The sequence below is a fragment of the Benincasa hispida genome, chromosome 1, assembly GCF_009727055.1.
Source record: "Benincasa hispida cultivar B227 chromosome 1, ASM972705v1, whole genome shotgun sequence".
Taxonomy (NCBI): Eukaryota; Viridiplantae; Streptophyta; class Magnoliopsida; order Cucurbitales; family Cucurbitaceae; genus Benincasa; species Benincasa hispida.
In genome coordinates, this window is record NC_052349.1 from 56981780 (window position 1) to 57000420 (window position 18641).

Here is an 18641-nt window from a genome sequence, read left to right on the forward strand (position 1 = left end):
TGACAGATCATCTAGAAAAAAATTTGGGAATTCCTACACCACTGGTATATCTTCTAATCTCAACTTCTTATCAACCTATTTATCAATCACGTGAGCTAGATAAGTAGTACAACCCTTCCTTAACATCTTACCTACTTTTAAAACAGAGATCACACATGCAGGTAGAATTCGTCTGTTGCCTTTAAAATTCACTTCGGCTTTTCTTGGATGTTTAAACACTACCTCCTTTCGATGACAATCTAAAGAGGTATGATGTTTTGACAAGAAATCCATCCCTAAAATTATATCAAATTCCTTAATAACTAGGGGTATTAGGTCAGCAGACAATTCACTTCCATCAACACGCATTATACATTCTCTATATACATTTCTAGCCACAAATATTTCACCCAATGGCATACTAATTAGTAATTCTTCTGGAAGATAGGCTAACTCTCTATTAACACCCATAGAAAATACATCTGACACAGAAGAATGCGTAACACTAGGATTAATAAAAAAAACAATTAACGTACTAGTCACGACATTGGGTGTTTCATCAGCTTCCTATTGGGTTATTACAAAATTCTTCCCCTGAGCATGGGGATGACCCACTGGTGCCTTCTGCTTAACACCACTCGAACCCTCGCCTTTAGAAGCTGTTGGCATAGTTGGCTGATCAATTGTCTAAGAAGTAGTTCTTTGAATAGTACTGCCCTCTTGCAGTAACCTAGAACAATTTCTGTAGAAATGTCCAGGTTGTCTATAATTGAAGCATACATCATTCTTCCCAATGCATGGACCTCAGTGACCTCTGCCACATTCTGCATAAATAGGTCTCATCTCAACACCTACAGAAGCACGGTTGGTTGATCTAACCTATAAACCTACTATGGACTTATATGGTCGTCTTGAACTGCTAACATACTGAAATCTTCATCCTCTGTCGGATTTAAAATTGGAAGAATCACTATATCTTGGTTTAAAGCTTCCTTTGTTTGAAACTCTTGGAGTAAACCTCCTACTGAATCTGCCATGTTGTTGGCTCAAGGAGGTAGTTGCACGAGCATTCCTTGTAGCTTCTCACTCTATCCTCTTCTCAGATATACTCCTCTCAACTCTCATTGTCATTTCAACTAATTGAGCAAAGTCATTCCATTCAATACTTGCAGTATCTGGTGTACGAATATCTTCTCTCAAGCCATCTTCAAACTTTGTGCATCTGTCCCTGTCGTCCTCAATTGCTGAAATAGCATATTTGGATAATTTTGTATATTTGTACTCATATTCTACCACCGACATCATTCCCTGTACTAACTTCAAAAATTGATTCCGTTTAGTTTTGTATATGTGTACTCATATTCTGCCACCGACATCATTCCTTGTACTAACTTCAAAAATTGATTTCGTTTCATATCGCAAAATGACCTTGGATAGAACTTGTCACAGAAGAATCTTCTAAATTCCTCCCAGTTGATTTGTTTATCTCCGTGGCATAATTGAGTCATATGCCACCAATCATCTGCCGCCCTTTGAAGTAAGAAAGTGGCAAGACCTACCTTTTTATCATTTGGCATCTCACCACACCAAGGCACTTTTCTACCATTTTCATCAATTTCTCAGCATTTGTAGGATCAACTGTCCCTGAAAATGTTGTGGCACCCAAGGCCTTCAAACGTTCTACCCTAAAATTCTTCTCGGGATTATCTTGCACGACCCTCACACTGACTGCAAGTTCCTGAGAAAATCTAGCCATCATCCATTCCCCAAAATTCATCTTTACCTAGGGTTGATTAGTTCCAGATTCTGATTCCTTAGTTCCACTTATTGCACCACCTAGAGCTTTACTAGTTTCCTGCTACATGGAAGCCTAAGACATGTTGACTCTCTAATGCATAACCCTCAGGTCTCCCAAAATCATTCTCTGATGCCAAGCTGTCACACCCCCTCCCAGATTACCCACCTAATCCAAAAAGAGGTATAAAGATGCTAAACATTCCCTCCCCTAATGACATTTGGCGTCCAACTAACCAACTCAAACTATGTCTGAACCTGAACATGCACAATAATCATTCAATACATTAAATTCTCACTCTACACATTCCATATCATGATATTCGTAAGCATATCTCATGGCTTTCCATCTCCTGTTAAATGCAAAAATCAACAAAGTTTAAGTACTATAAGAACACCTTTTAAACTGTACAACTACGACTACTTTATCCCACCCTCCCAAAACTCATTAGATATGGTTTGTGGTATGCAACCTATTTACAATAAGACTTTTAAACATATAGACATAAGACATAACAGGAGTCCCTCATTGCATAGCAATAGACAACTCAACTTGGATCCGGAACTTTATCACTATCTGGGAGGAGGTATGACATTTGGCATGTTGGTTGTTAATATTTTACTTCACCTTTCTCTTGCTCAAATCATGCTAGATGCAATTTCATCCTTAAATAGATTTCATCTTTAAAGAGTTAACATAATCTTAACAGTAGGGACCAAAACAATCACTTTTCAAAAGTTCATAGACTAAAATGAACGTTTTTTAAAGTTTAAGGATTAAAATAGAACAAGATTCAAAGTTCAAGAACCAAAATAGGATTTAAACATTTTTTTTTTGTAAGCACTAGTCTCTCTTCCACTCATGATATTTCTTTATGCATATATTTTGTTTAGTTCTTTTCCTAATTGATCTAGTTTTTTTTTTTTTTCAATTTCAAAATATATGTGTGTGTAGGTTGGATATAGGTTGATTCTTATATTTGTTGAGAAGACTTGGAAGCTAAAAATTAGCAAACGTATCACTCTATAGAACTTTGATGGCAAACTTAAGTTCTAAAAAAAACAAAAAATTAGCTTTTACTAACTCAAACTTAAACTTCTCTCGCAAACATATTTTCTAAATCCTCCGCTCATAAAAGATAAGGACAAGAAAAAATTCTAGCACTAACAAAAGAACGATCATGCTCTTTTTGTTTATACTATAACTTTTCTTTTATATATAATTCTTTTAATATCGGAGTATCCATACTCTCTAAATACCCAAAAATTTTCGAAGATGGTTGGGCTAGATGACCAATGACATCAAAATGATATTTTTACATACACCGCATGACATGTGAAGCAAATCTTAATGAGTGAGTAAAGGGTTGCAATTAGATAAGAAAACATTCCCGAAATACTAGAGAAGCAGATTAAAGAGTTCCCAAAAGTGATTAAGTTGAAATAAGTTTTGCATTAAAATGGGTTTAGAAGGAGTGTGGAATTTGTTTGGAATAAAATTGGAAATTTGGGAGATGGTCATGTCGGTGGGTACAAGGGAGAATGGTGGACCAAACCCCACACAGGGTTTACAGGCTTACAGCAAGCAATGAAGAAAGCGATTGTCGAAAAAGATTCGGGAAAGAATATCTATAAATTATTTAATTTTTACATTTTTTTTTTCTAATTTATCCCTCTAATCCGAATCTCAAAGCTGTCAAATTTTCCCCTTGAATGAGAGAGGGAGGGAGAGAGAAAAAAGGGGTGCGCTAGATGCACGTTAAGATCTCCAGCGACTCTTTCTTAGTTTGAATTTCTCAGTATTTTTGCATAGTAAAGCAAGCTAAAGAGGGGGAGACTTGCAAGTCTTCTGACGTTTTCTTCTTTTTCTTTTTCGAATGATTCAAGGGTGAGGAATTGTTTAGCTTGATTCTCTTTTTGACTGGGTGCTTTTGGTGTTGCTTAGTTTTGCTTGTTAACTTCTTTTACATCTCTTATTTTGTGAGCTTTGATTTGTTCAAAGTGGCTTATTGGGTAGGCTAAAATACCCATGTATTCCTGCTCCTTTTCTTGCTATATCATCCTGTTGGCACACTTCATTTTGGTGAAAAAATGAGATAAAAGGGGGAAAGTGTTTTTTTCGGTTGTTTTCAAGATAACCCAGATGGGAATTGTTGCTCATCTTTGCCTTTTTTGGGTTCAAATGCTGGAATGTGACGAATATGGTTTATCCTGATCCACTTTTTGATCATTCTATTATTGGTATGAGAATCTTATTTCTCAGCAAAGCTTTATATTGTCTTGGTGTGGCAGTGTCTCATCTATCTCTGTGATTCATTAATTGCATCCATCTATCTTACCAAGAATACATATATCATTCGAGCATACTTCTAGTTTATAAGACCTCAATTGGCCTCCTGGTGAATGCATACACTGGAAAAATCTCTTAATTTTAAGTTTCCGATGTACCCCATTACTGTTGGAGATTATTTGAGCTTGGTCAGGGATGTTCCAATTATTACCCTAAAATAAATAATACTTTGAATGTTATGTTTCGTAGTTACTCTTCAGTCGAAGGACAAATTTGGATTGGCATGGGAAGCTGGATGGAGGTTTACAACCGTAACTGCATCTATTGATTACAGAATTACGTTGTGTTCAAGTAGGATGGGTTGTGGGTGTTCAAAACTCTCAGGGTGCTGTTGGACTTTAGATCATAACAAGCCTGTTCCTGACCTCCAGGATGTTGGTAAGTGTAAATCTACCGCTCTGGTTCGATGTGTATTTGTGACCACGGTTCAGAAAGCAATTACTACGATAGATCTTTTACTTTTGCAGAAAATGAAGGGAGTAGTGATCTTGAGATACCTGCATTTCGTGAATACACCATCGAGCAACTAAGGATAGCTACATCTGGATTTGCTGTTGAGAATATAGTTTCAGAACACGGGGAAAAGGCTCCAAATGTTGTTTATAAGGGGAAGCTCGAGAATCAAAAACGGATTGCGGTCAAACGGTTCAACAGATCAGCTTGGCCAGATGCTAGGCAATTTCTGGTAAACTTATATTTAAGAACATTCATAACAGCATGGCCAACTGTATATCTTTCACCATGATTACATGCAAAAACATGCTGTAGTCTTCATAACTTTTCTGTAAGTTGTAAATGGCATATAGATATACTAACTTATTCCGACATCAAAAGGAAAAAGGAAAATCCAAAGTTTACTTCATAACAATGTGTTATAAAGGCAGTAAATGGTTTCATCTGTTATGATAAGTCTATACATTTGATTTTAAGTTTTTGTAGCTTTGACAAATACTGGATAATCTGATTTCGATAATCATTTACAAAATTCAGAAACTCCTATCTTATATTTTGAGATTTATGTGTATTTGGCCTCCTATTCTCTCCAGTGGAAATTCTGTTATACTCTTTCAAATGTTACTTCCTTTGCTTCCAGGAAGAAGCCAAGAATGTAGGTCAGCTACGAAATCTAAGGTTGGCAAATTTACTTGGTTGTTGCTGTGAAGGTGATGAGAGATTACTAATTGCAGAATATATGCCTAATGAAACATTGGCAAAGCACTTGTTTCATTGTAAGTTTAGTAGAATTATCAACATTCTGGTCTCCTTGTCTTACCTTTCTGTGGTACTCATTCATTTGAATTTTCAGCACGGATCTGAGTTCCATGTTAATTTAACACAAGTTAGAGGTTCCCATGGGTAGTGGTGGTGGATGTGAATGAATTCTGTTTTGCCTTTTCGTTTTTCATCCGTCCCTCCTGTTGTTTTGATTTTTAGAACTCCTTGTTGGTAATTAGGCCATGAATTGCTGTTGCTATTTTTATGACCATGGTTGGTAGAAGCAAACTTGTGAAATTCTTGCAGATCCCTGCATAGTTGTGTCGTTTACCTTGTGAGGAACTTGCAAAAAATTTCAACATTTCTAAGTGTTGAAAGACTTAACATTTGCTAATGCTAAAGATGAGTCTTTAATTCTTATTTGCTTTCCATATTTCGTCTTCCTCTCCTGTTGTTTGGTCTTGTAGCAGGGCATTGTTTTCTAAAGTGAATTTTAATATGATACTTACGCAGGGGATTCTCAACCACTGAAATGGACCATGCGGTTAAGAGTGGCCTTATATATTGCACAAGCTTTGGAGTACTGTACAAGTAAAGGGCGTGCCCTGTATCATGATCTCAATGCCTATAGAGTTGTTTTTGATGACGTGAGCATCTTTAAATTGTACAATCTTTTGTCATCCCCCTATTTTTCTGGGGTGATGGATCTGATGGTTCTGTGTAAAATGTTGATATCTCCTCTCAGGATGGAAACCCCAGGCTTTCATGCTTTGGTATGATGAAAAACAGCAGAGATGGTAAAAGCTACAGCACAAATTTGGCATTCTGTCCTCCGGAGTATCTCAAAACAGGTACACCCTTTAGATATTCTTCATTAGGCCAGGTTGTTTTGTTGACTCTGTAGTCTGTACTATTAATTAGTAGTTAATGGGGTTGTGCTTTCTTATCTTTTCAGATTAATATAATTATTTGCCTGTCTTGTGGAGTTGTAGTATTTGGTAACCAGAGTTTCTTGTTTTGCTGATTCCAACTTTACAAGGTTTTCATATATTGATCTGTTTGCTTGTGGAATAAAACATGGAATTGGTCTTGGAGTTTATAGTTCAACTGGTTTAAAGCATTCACGTGTAATAAATGTATTGGAAGCCCACACCACCCTTCTGTGTCCTACTCTTGATATAGATGTTAAATTTTCAAGGGATGCTTGTTTATGTGATCACTTTTAATATGGGCATGGTAATTAAGAATGTGTAGTTTTGCCAGCAAGGGACTTTTTTCTTCCGTGGCAGTCTATTTTGTTAAATATGCCTCTCTTGGAGTTCCCTTATTTTGTTGTCACAATGCTTTGTGTCTTGATGCACCAAGCATGTATGCTTGGCTTTTGATGAGTCAAACTGCCTATGTTGTATGAGCTCTTAGATTTTGACGTCCTGTTCATATACCAATTTCAAAGATATGCAAGAAAATTTGTCTCTGCTGCCTGTTTTTATGCATTACTTCCTTGTTGATCAATTCTCATACCATTTAGTGTGATGGATTGAAAATCATCATCTCATTTGTATGTAGGAAGAGTTACTCCAGAAAGTGTTATGTACAGCTTTGGCACTCTATTGCTCGACCTCCTCAGTGGAAAACATATCCCACCTAGCCATGTAAGTTTTCTTTCTTACCAAGCACTGCTCTATCATGCTATGAGATTATTGAAAGGTGTATTTCAGAAATGGAAGAATACACCATTGGATCTGGTGTTGCACCAAATTGCTCTACTAATGTTGTGTTCGATAACTTTTAGGCTCTTGACTTAATAAGGGACAGGAATCTTCAAATGCTGACAGATTCTTGTTTGGAAGGACAATTTTCAAACGATGAAGGGACTGAATTAGTGAGATTAGCTTCTCGTTGCTTGCAGTATGAGCCTCGAGAGCGTCCTAATCCAAAATCATTAGTTTCTTCTCTAACTCCTCTTCAGACGGACACTGAGGTATATTTTCTTGCCATTTCAGTAGTTGAAGATTTATTGATTTTGCATACCACAATGGTAATAACAACCTCTTTTTATTGTTCAAATTCGTAGGGTTAACCTGTTGCTAATGAAAAGACATCCTCCAATGTTGATTTCTATCTTTGTTTGTTCTGCAGGTCCCTTCACATGTATTGTTGGGTGTACCGCGTGATGCTTCAGATTTACCTCTTACACCACTTGGAGAAGCTTGCTTAAGAATGGATTTGACCGTCATTCACGAGATTTTGGAAAAGATAAATTACAAGGATGATGAAGGTTCAGCAACTGAGGTTTGTTATTGCATATCATATTGAAGGAACAAATATTGACATGAATTTTTATTCTGTTGATGTTTTTGTAATCATGTAATTGGATTTCTCACTTCGACAGTCTTCATTCTTCAAGTCCGCCTTCATTTACAGTTCAGAAATAAACTTTCTACATACAACTGCGTACACAACTAAGTACCCTCATATTATTAAGCACAAATTTTAATATCATGAAACTGAATGGAGATCCTATTACAATTATGGATGTTTTCATCCTGTTCTTCCGTACACATCCTCTGTAATTACTGTACCAAATCTTTTACTGTTGAAATAAGAGATACCAGGTTCTTGCTGCTAATTTTGATTGATTCTGGCATGCAGCTTTCCTTCCAGATGTGGACCGACCAGATGCAGGAAACATTGAGTTCAAAGAAAAGTGGAGATCTTGCTTTTCGGCACAAGGATTTTAGAGCTGCAATCGATTCTTATACACAGGTCTGTGATGTTTTGTTTCCATTTAAACTTCTTCTGCGTATTAATACCTACAGTTTCAAGGCTTTACTGTGTGTGGGTTCATTTTGGTAGGAGAGCTTGAAAAAAGGAAATAGAGAAGAACAAAAAGATAGAAGGGGGTAGAAATTAGTATTATGAAGACAAAGGAAATACCAGAGTTTAAACAGCTGATTGCTGTATATAGAGGCCTCAAACTGCCAAATCAGCTAAGCAACCGAAGGAAAATTCTGAACAAAGTTTTAATTTATAAATCCTAATTAAATTAGCCACCAATAACATGATTGACCAAGGGCTTCAATGAGGGCTTTGCTTCTCAATCCAAGTTACGGTGCTACTACTTGAATCGGTATCTCTGACATTTCTTGGAGAGTATATAGAAGGAATTTGTTAAAACACAGGCTGTGATTTATAATTGTCCTTATACTTGGAAGAAAAACTTTGATGGCATTCATATTTCATAAGAAAACTTGCTCATGATAATGTGTCATATAACTTGGGAAGAGTAGAACATTTTTGGAAAAACTTTGGCTATTGTCCATATCATTGTTTACTCCAGACTCAAGAAAGCACATGAACCGTTTGAGGACGCTCTTGATGTGGGAATCAATGCTTTTATTGTTCTGATTTAGAAGTCTAAGCACACCTAGATAACATCTTTTTGTTCTCTTGCAGTTCATTGATGCCGGAGCTGTGCTTTCCCCAACAATGTTTGCACGTCGTAGTTTGTCGTATCTCGCATGTGATATGCCACAAGAAGCTCTAAACGACGCAATGCAAGCTCAAGTTATATCACCTGTCTGGCATATTGCATCTTATTTGCAAGCTGCTGCACTTTTTGCACTTGGTAGCAACAATGAGGCACAAACAGCTCTCAGAGAGGGATTTGCACTTGAAACCAAAACAACCGCCAAATAATTAAATGGTGACTTGTGTCTAAATTATTAGTATTGCAGAATTTGAGCTTTAACTGGAGACACAGGCACGCCAATCTTGTTCAAACTGATCTTTTTCTCCTCCAATCCATCCATAATGCTGAGATGCAACTTAAGAAGTCTTTCTTGCAGTCCCTTCTGACGGATTCATTTTATTTATATGGAACTGGCTGGCGCGTGGTCTAGTCAGTTTTCTGATACACGGCCAAGAAAACTAGGAGGACTTAGAAAATTAATTTTGGTTTTGTAAAGGAGTCAACTGTTTAAATTATGTGAGAGAGGGAAGGATGGGAATTTATGCTTGTAATTTCTGTATAGTACTGTTAGCTTATTGTAGGCAAGGCGCTCTGTCAAATTTCTGTTAGGCTATTATGTATGTTTGTTTTTGTCAGATAAATGGGCAAAAATCTTTTGTCATCACTATACATTCGATCAATCAATGGCTCTTTTAACTGTTGTTTATATTTGAATTAATCCTGCTAACCTGTTGGTGACATAGTAATTTCAGTGCAGAATAGATGGGAAGTAGAAAAACAATCTAAAAAAGTTGAAAAATGTCATTAATCCATATCAAGTTTAAAGCCATCTTCCTTGATGCTACTACTGGATAACCCACATCATGTTTCAGAATTCGTCTTAGTGTGCTTTTTATTCTATTTCTTCAGATATTTGGAGGTTTTGAGAGGAAATTGTGTTGAAGCAGCAGAAAGGAAACATTGGACTTTCAGACACAGAAAAAGAAAAATACATACATGTCATATACCATTAAGTTGATACAATGCAGACCACCTCTGATTTTTTTTTTTCTTTCTTTTTTTGGTAAATATTTCCCACCCTTTTTATACACAGATGAACTATTGACGTTAAGAATCATAACAATAAATTATGTACATTTTAGCCATTGTCACCAGAAAATATCATCAACTGCTGTCATGGTTGATGGAGATTCATCATCTTCTACTAATTCCATCTCCAACTCTAGCTCTCCAGAACCAAATTCAGAGGACTCAATATCGGCGAGATTCTTCAAATCAACGACTGTCAACTCATCAAGACGCCTCACGACCAAGTCTGCAGCCCCAAGTTCATAAACAGGATGCTTGCTTGCAACTGCCACACACTTCATCCGGGCATCATGAGCAGCCTCAACAGTTTGGTTTGAATTCCCAAACACAATGCATCTTTCAGGAATGAAGTTCAAGAGCTGTGCTGCATAAACGAACATTTCTGGATCAGGCTTTCCCCTGTGAACATCCTCCGCAGCAATAATCACATTGAAATCGCCGTCAATACCAATCGTTCCCATGGCCGACTCCAGAGTTTCTCTAGGTCGTGTTGAAACCAGTGCCATGGGAATCTTGTAATGCATCAGGACATTCACAAACTCTTTTGACCCTGCTCTTAATCTGTAAACTCCTCCCTGCAATGCCTGATAGATTTCCTCCTTCCTAGCAGCCATTCTTCTCAACTGAGCAGGATCTCTAGACCAGCAAAGGACTTCAGAAATAGCCTGTTCATTCTTCATCCCCTCTATTCTCCTGAGGATAAAAGCTGGGGGAGGGGATTTTCCTTCTTCCTGAGAAAGAGCTAACCAAGCCTGCTTCTCAATTTCAGGATTGTCCTCAATCAACACACCCTCCCACTCAAATATGGCACCCAACCAACCACACCCCATTCTTTCTTGTCGAAGCAATGGATTCTGTAATGAAGGATTATCTGCTTTGTTTTCAGGAGGCCATAAACCTGGCTTTCGATCAAAGCCAGCATCAATATCATAGTTCCAATCCTTTGGTATTCTATCCTCTCTGAATGAATATGCCTCTTTTGTTACCTCCAACGACAAAGCCTTAATTGCCAAAAGTGCTAATCTATCCACTTTCAATCCAGAAACTGGGGGAGACGAAATCAGCCTCTTACCAACAAATTTGGATGTTGGAAACCAACTGTTCTTCCTCTTGTAGGACGTGTCCTGAATAAAAGTTCCTCCACATAGCAGCTGATGGCCAAAAAGAGAAGCTGCTGCAATCGATTGAACCATCCCCAACCAGTTAATTGCTTCAACCAAACTACAATTTGATACTTCAAACTCTCAAATTACAGCCAAACTTAACCAAATTTACACTGACAAAAAACCAACCCGCCTGAATTCCTGGCAATCAATTTCAACGTCTCCAAGAAGCAACTTCAATTGAATCATCCAACTTGCTCAGATCCCCCAAACTGTCCTTATCGACAGAAAGGGAAAAGAATAACAGAAAACACAACTTCTAAAGAACACCAAATTTCATCAAAGCACTGCCACAAACATTCCCACCATTCCAATAAACAGAGCAGAATCAACACCAAAAGGGAACAAACAGGGGCATGCGAAAGCGAAACAAGCGAAAAGGGTTTGATGGGTATCGCTAAAATCTTAAACAAAACGCAGCCCCTTTATAGAAATCAATCAAACATAACTCCCAAACAAAACCCAACTGGAAAAAGGAAAAAAAAAAAAATAGAAAATAGAAACAAAGAAAGAAGAAGGAAGCAATTACCAAACAGAATCAGGAATTGGATTGGTGATAAGGAGAGAAGGGGTTACTGATTAGGGGTAATATTGGGGAGCACGAAAGAAAAGAATCTAAATTCTCTCTCTTTCTATCTCATAAGGAAAGGATTTAGGAAGAAGAAAGGGAAAAGTTTTGTGGTTTATAATCAGAATAGAGGGTAAGGAAAGAGAGAACAACACGGTGGCCATCTTCGTGAGGAGACTGGTCGCGCACGCCGACCAGAGCAACCGGCTGGAAGGCCGCGTGTCGGTCACCTTTCTCGTTTCTTCTCGGTTCCCCCTTCTTCTCTATTTGCCCTCCTTTTTCACTTCTTTTACATTTATGCCACTACTTTTCAGATAAGATTAAAGGAACATAATCCATAATTATTCATCCTTGCATCTAAAGTGTCGCCCCTAATCTCAATTTTCCAAAAATATAGATATTTTCATAATTTTAATTTCCCCCCCAATTTTTCTGACCATTTAGGAATGAATGGGAGGAGAGAGAATAAGAGAGAAGAGAATTCCACTTTTGTATTCAATCTTTTTTTTTTTTTTCAAATTTATTTTTTATTTCCTTTTTCAACCATTCTTAAAAGTGATATATTAAATTAGTTCCATTAAAATAGGAAGGACTAACCAAGTTATTCTTCAGAATTTAGGGATAAAAAAAATATTTTTCTCCACTTTTAATTTTGTGCCAAATAAGTTTCTCACACATTTAAAATTTTTAAAAATTAATTGATCTATTAGATATAAAATTGAGTTTTATGTCTAATATAATCCTAAATTTTTAATATTGTATCTAATAGATCCATGAATTTTATAACACATTAAAGGCCTAAATAGGCACAAACCTCAGAGTTCAAAAAATAAAATTTGTAATCTTGAAGTTTCAAAGAACTAAATAGACACAAAATTCTATTTATGACAATGAATTTGGCTTGATTATATTAATAATTAATAAGAAAATGGAGGAATTTTGAACCGATCAAAATAGTTTAAATATAAAGTGTAATGTTGAACTAAGGTCCGTTTGATAACTATTTACTTTTTTTTTTGTAATTAAGTTTATAAATATTCATTTCACCTCTAAATTTATTGTTTTGTAATCTATTTTTTATCAATATTTTCAAAAATCTAGCAAAATTTTCAAAACTAAACAAAATAATTTTTAAAAATATGTTTTTGTTTTTAAATTGGGCTAAGAAATCAACTCTTGTACTTAAAAAATATGCAAATCATTATAAAAAATGGAGAGAAAATAGATATAATTTTTAACAACAAAAAGCAAAAAAAGAAATAGTTAGCCAATTGTGCCTAAATTATGGAAACAAAATTAAAAATATAAATTTGTGTGTTCAAACTCAAAATTAGAAATTTGAATTGCCACTACTTCTAAATTATTGTACTCAAAATAAGAATCTAAATTTATGTGTATAAAATTAAAATTAAACTCAAAACAAGAGGATTTATTGACCGGATAATTTAACTAAAAAAAACCCTATGATTTTTATTATTTAAAAGTTTTATAGTACAATTATTTAAGTTGCAATGTCCCATAAAGCTGGACAAAATAAAGGTCTTTTGAGAGAAGCAATTTCTTTAGAATCAGAAGTTCATAAACTAAATTAAATATGAAAGGTGGCCCCCCCTACATTTAATTAATATATCTTCAAGTTGGTTGATAAAAGATGCTTAACATATATAATAAAATTGAAGTTTTAAATTACTCAAATATTTTATTTGGTCTTCAAAACTTTTAAATTTGTACCACTTTGATTTTTAAATTTGCAAAATCTTCATTTTAGTTCTTAAAATGGTTTGATAAATAACAAAAATTTTAATTCTTGATATATTACTTTTTAACCATAAATTTGTTTTTGTCTAACGTTTATCTTCAATTTATTTGGCATGATATCTTATCTCTCGCATTAATATATTAGTGCATTATACTTTAAGTTAACTCATTAATTTGTTAACATTGATTATAAAGTAAGAATCAAGATAGTTTTTTTTTTATAAAAGACGACTAAAATAATCCTCTTAAATTTTGGAAACGAAATAGAAGAAACTTAGAAATTTAGAGACTAAATTGGATATGTAGAAAGTTCAACCAATGATCAATATATGATTTAGATCTTAAAAAAAGAGTTGATTTATTTATTAATTTTTTTTTAGAGAATATTATAATTCAAATACGTCGATGAAAAATTGAAATTCTAGCTTCATAAAAACGTTATATATTATTTGACTAATTAAATTATATTTAATTTGATTAAAAGAAAAATGTTAAATAGCAAATGGGTCACTATTAAAAAGATTTCATTTTAAGACTTATATTTTAAGATTAGTTTCAATTTGGTCCAAACGATTTTGAAACTTAGTTTTTATAATTTGAGCTTAGTTCAAATTTGGTTTCTATAATTTAATAAAAGATTAGGAGTGATTTCCAAATTGTGCCTTTAATAAAAGATTATGAGTGATTTCCAAATTATGCTTACTCATCCAAAAACTCACACATTTCCATTTATTTTTGCTCGCATTTATAACCTTTTTTTCAACGACTTGTATTTATAATCCCACAACATTACCTCATTATTACATGAAAAATTGTATCAATATAGTAACTATAACAACAATGGACTAGATCGAAATTTGTGTAGTTGTTTGGGGTGTTAAGTTGGTTATTATAGTTTTTATATTATAACACTCGATTATAATAGTCTAGGTTTCGAGTGGAGACGATTTTAGTACAAGTTATAATAATATGTGTTTAGGATGCATGTTATTTTAGTCTAAGTTTTGTTTTTCTTTTTTCTACTATTTTTTTTATTATACAAGTAAATAGTACCTTAAATATCATATTTTGTCAATCAAGTAAATTAATTAAACTTATTTCTTAATTTGATTATAGCTTAACAGATTCAAGTATATATTTGATCGAGAGACAAAAATTTATTTTACAACACTCAAACTTATACGATTATTAAAATTAGGCCTAAAACTTTCAAAATTAGTAGATCGACTTTAAACTTTTAATTAGTTAAATAAATGTTAAAATGAGTTTTTTTTTTTAAAAAAAAATTATTTGTATTGGAACTTATTTTCTTCTTCCATAGAACGGAACAAATATTTGAAAAGGTAATCATTTTCCTATATTTTTATAGGTTATTTCCTACCGTTCATACACTAATTTTAAGGTCCAATTTCTCAATAACAGTCTATAAGTTTGAAAATGTTGATTTCATTTTTTGAAAACTAAATTGCAAAAAAAAAAAAAAAAAAAAAAAAAAAAAGGAAAAAAGAAAAAGAAAAGGAAAAATAGTATGAAAAAGAAAGGAAAAAAATTTGGTTCATACATTTTAGGTCTAGTTTTTATTTGGTTCATATGTTTCAAAATGTTACACAAGTTGGTCTAAAAAATGTTTTACAAGTTTGACCAACACTGAAAAACCATCTTTACATTGGATGGTTTGGTGTTTTGATGATCCCTACCTTATTGACCGCAACTTCTATATTTACGAGAGAAATGGTCGATATAATTGAGTAGAGCTTGTAACTTCAACTGTTGAGAAGTTTGCTATACTCAAAATGTTTCTATTAAATGTTAAATTACTACAAAAAAAAAGACTATTAAACACTATGAATTGGTTGTCGGAGGTGATTATTGAGTTGGCTCCTAAAGGGAGTTATTGGAGCCAATCATCGGAGGTAGTCATCACCGAAATTAGGCATTAGAGGTGATCTTTGTTGGATTAAGGCACTGGAGTTGGTTGCATAGGTGGTAGCTAGAGATGATCATCAGAGCTAGACACCAAAGCTGGTCATTTGAGCTAGTTGTTTGTCAAAATTGTGCTTTGAAGAGAGAGTTAGATATTTTTAGCCATTGAGTTTTAAATAATTTTACTATAACAAAATGGTGGTTAAAATAATCCTTACTCCTCGTTATCTAAACACATACCTCAAACATTGAGTATACTATTATAGTCCATTCAACTTACTCTAAGTTAGAGTTGAACATCCCTTTAAAAGTTATAAATTAACTCTATAAATTAAAGTTAAATTAGAAGGATGGGGAAGAATGAAAAATGGATTAAAACATGAGATAAGTGCAATATATATGAGAGAAGTGGTCAATTCATGTCTCTTTAGGGAGAAAAAAAAAGTTGTAATCCATGTAGGAAATTGGAAATAAGGACAGAAGTTGTGGTGGGGGGGTCCAACTTGGATTACTGTTTGCAAACTCTTCAAGAAACAGGTAGCGTGGAAGTTTCAAACTCTGATTGATCTTCAAAAAAATCTCCTCATTGTTTCTTTCTTTTTATACTTTTTATATATAAAAAGAGAAAAAAAGCAATTTTGACTCATAAACTTATCGAGGGTATGTGCTTTCACTTTTAACTTTTAATTTCATCCAATTGGACTTAAAAATTATATACATATTATTTTCAATTTTTATCCTCCAAGTAATTTCTGCTAATTCACCCACTAATTTTAATGAAAAGAAAAAAAAATTGTGATAATCTTCAAGAACTTACTCATTTCAATCAAATCAACTTTCGTATAAAATTAGCAATATACAGATTAATCATTGAATAGTTTGTCAAAAATCAACAGTTTTCAACAAGAATTAGCAATGTTCTAATCTTTGCATTACACTTATGTCGTTTTCTAACTTGAATTGAGACTATACGTTAGAATGTAGAGATTAATGTTTCATGGAAAGTTCTAGTTGTGTACAAGTTTTCTTAAATTAGATCCAAGTATAAATGTAGCCCAAGTTTCCTAGTAAGTCTAGGGTTGAACGCATGGATTAGTTAGTACTAACGCAAGATGGTAAAATAATCTTTAGCAATGTGATTCTAAGTATAGATATAGGTGTTGATATTCTAAACTAAACTAAGCCAGCATACATGCAAGATAAAGAGGGGGGAGAAATGAGATGCATCGACAGAGTATGGAATGCATTGTAATGTAATATGATGATTCCTCAGTACAGACAACAAGTTTGGATGAATTCAATGGAATGACATGGGGTTGGGAAGACTAACTGGTCTTCCCTAAGTATATATGTGTGATGCATCCAGATTCTGTTTTCTATTTGATTCTTTCAACATCTCTTGATGCTTAATTTTGCCACACTTAATTATCTTATATCTAAACTGTATGCGTTTACTAATATTACAGATCAATATGACAAACTTTATCTCTAAAGCTACTCAATATTCTTACTTGATGCATTGCATAGTTACTTACTCTCTCGAGTAGTTGACTATTTCTACTTAAATCGATTGATCAGATGGATTCAAGCATAAAACATTCAAGTATACATCAAGCAAGCTGGATGCACATATATATGACTTAGCAGATTATCATTTAGTTCCACCCAACCCACAACGGATTTAGCTACCCATGATGAAGGAAAGTAAGAACATGGACACGAAAATGGATGAAATCATGATTAAATTAATATTAATAAAATAGTTCTATAAAATCCCAGTCCAATCAAGACAAATAATGGAAGAAAATACTAAGTAATGGAAAGAAAAGTGTGTCAAGCCGCTAGGGTCGATCTCTTGCTCCATTTGGCTTGATTTTAGGTGTTTGCTGTTATGCTTGGGGTGAGGATGTGTTGAAGATCGTCTCTCTCAAGCTCTAATGCTTGGGGTGAGGATGTGCTGAAGATCGTCTCTCTCAAGCTCTAACTTTGGAAAAATCTCCGTATCATCGGTGGAAATGGTGGTTGGACTCCTTTTTTTCTTGCAGACGGGTGAGGACCACTTTGTATAAAGAGTTACTGCCTACTCCTAAGTATCTAACTTTATGACTTTATAACAAACTGACTAACTCTTTTTTAGTTGGTCAAAATCTCCTTTTATAGGTGCTGGGCTTCAACAACTTGTGATGTGATGGTATTAAATTCCATGCCCTGCTGTAGTTGTCTACCATTATGATAAGCTCAGATGCCTCCTGTCAGGTTGTCCATACTGCAAGTTGAGATTTGACGTTAAGTACACAAACGAAATGTATCTTCTTGTGTCTACTTGGTTCTCTACTTGGTTCCAAAGCATGCCTCCTGTGTTGGCTTCTCTACGACACTTAGTGAAAAATCCGCGATTCCTGCGTTATCAAGCGTTAGCGATGTACTTTTCTTTAAAAAGGATGCTTTTGTATCTAATGAACGCATATAAGTAATTTTATGTGTTTTTCTACTGAAATGAATGTGTTTCTCATTATTTGACCCTAATTATTCAAACTTTAAGAGAACAATAACTTGTATTTCTACAAGTTATCACACTTTCAAATTTAGAACTATGTTTGTCCTCAAGCATTCCCAAAATAGTTCCTTAACAACTTACTTAGTCTCAATGCACTAGCTCAACCTCTCATCATGTCTTCCAACTTAAGAATCTGATATCAGTATATAGTAGTGTAAATTTATATCATTTCCAAAGAAATATATCCCTGATCTATTATGCGGCAAGCACATTCCTAAAAAATCATTTTACTTTTCATAAACATTCTTATCTTTCAAGTTCAGAAATATATTAGAGGTTCACTTTTTTCTAAAATGCTCCTTTTCCAATTATTGCTTAATGTTCTTTCATGCGTCGATTTAGGCAACTCATCTTTATTTTGACTTGCCCCTATGGGTGTCATGTGGACATCCAACTACGAGAAAGTACCCTTCATGATTAAACCCTTGTCCAAGCTATGTATATTCTTTTTCCTTAGGCTTAGACATTGAAGTTTGAGATGTTTGATTATATTATACCTTGCGTTCACTACTACAAAAATAGTGTTTCTTGACCTTTTTTTAAATGTCAAGAATGAATTTTCTTGATGTTTTTAAAAACGTCGAGGAAGCCAGTGTCAAGAATGTTGATATTCTTCACGTTTTAAAAAATCAAGAAAAGTGACATTTGTTATTTAAAAAATGTCAAGAAACACAAACACTTGACATGTTTGAAATGTCAAGAATATGGGCATTCTTGACAAGGAAAAAACATCAAGAAATTTTGTGAATTTGACATTTAAAAAACGTCAAAAG

The 18641-nt window shown here is 34.3% G+C and overlaps 2 protein-coding genes across 4 annotated transcripts; one reads left to right on the plus strand and one right to left on the minus strand.

Annotated features, from left to right (window-relative positions):
- The first annotated feature begins 3312 nt into the window (after window positions 1–3312).
- LOC120072800 (serine/threonine-protein kinase BSK7-like) lies at window positions 3313–9490 on the plus strand. 3 transcript variants are annotated; one of them, XM_039025416.1, is made up of 11 exons: window positions 3313–3661; window positions 4313–4501; window positions 4591–4808; window positions 5217–5352; window positions 5852–5985; window positions 6084–6189; window positions 6905–6990; window positions 7131–7319; window positions 7478–7630; window positions 7991–8104; window positions 8795–9490. In XM_039025416.1, the coding sequence occupies exons 2-11, from the start codon at window positions 4420–4422 to the stop codon at window positions 9035–9037; spliced, it is 1461 nt and encodes a 486-aa protein (XP_038881344.1). In that variant the 5' UTR covers window positions 3313–3661; window positions 4313–4419; the 3' UTR covers window positions 9038–9490. The 3 variants fall into 3 exon arrangements, with proteins under 3 accessions (XP_038881344.1, XP_038881273.1, XP_038881409.1); XM_039025345.1 differs by lacking the exon at window positions 3313–3661 and adding an exon at window positions 3689–4014; XM_039025481.1 differs by lacking the exon at window positions 3313–3661 and having other exon boundaries at window positions 4383–4501; window positions 4574–4808.
- Window positions 9491–9748: 258 nt separating this feature from the next.
- LOC120073000 (5-amino-6-(5-phospho-D-ribitylamino)uracil phosphatase, chloroplastic) lies at window positions 9749–11769 on the minus strand. Its single transcript, XM_039025585.1, has one exon. The coding sequence runs from the start codon at window positions 11090–11092 to the stop codon at window positions 9959–9961; it is 1134 nt and encodes a 377-aa protein (XP_038881513.1). The 5' UTR covers window positions 11093–11769; the 3' UTR covers window positions 9749–9958.
- Between the last annotated feature and the right edge of the window lie 6872 nt (window positions 11770–18641).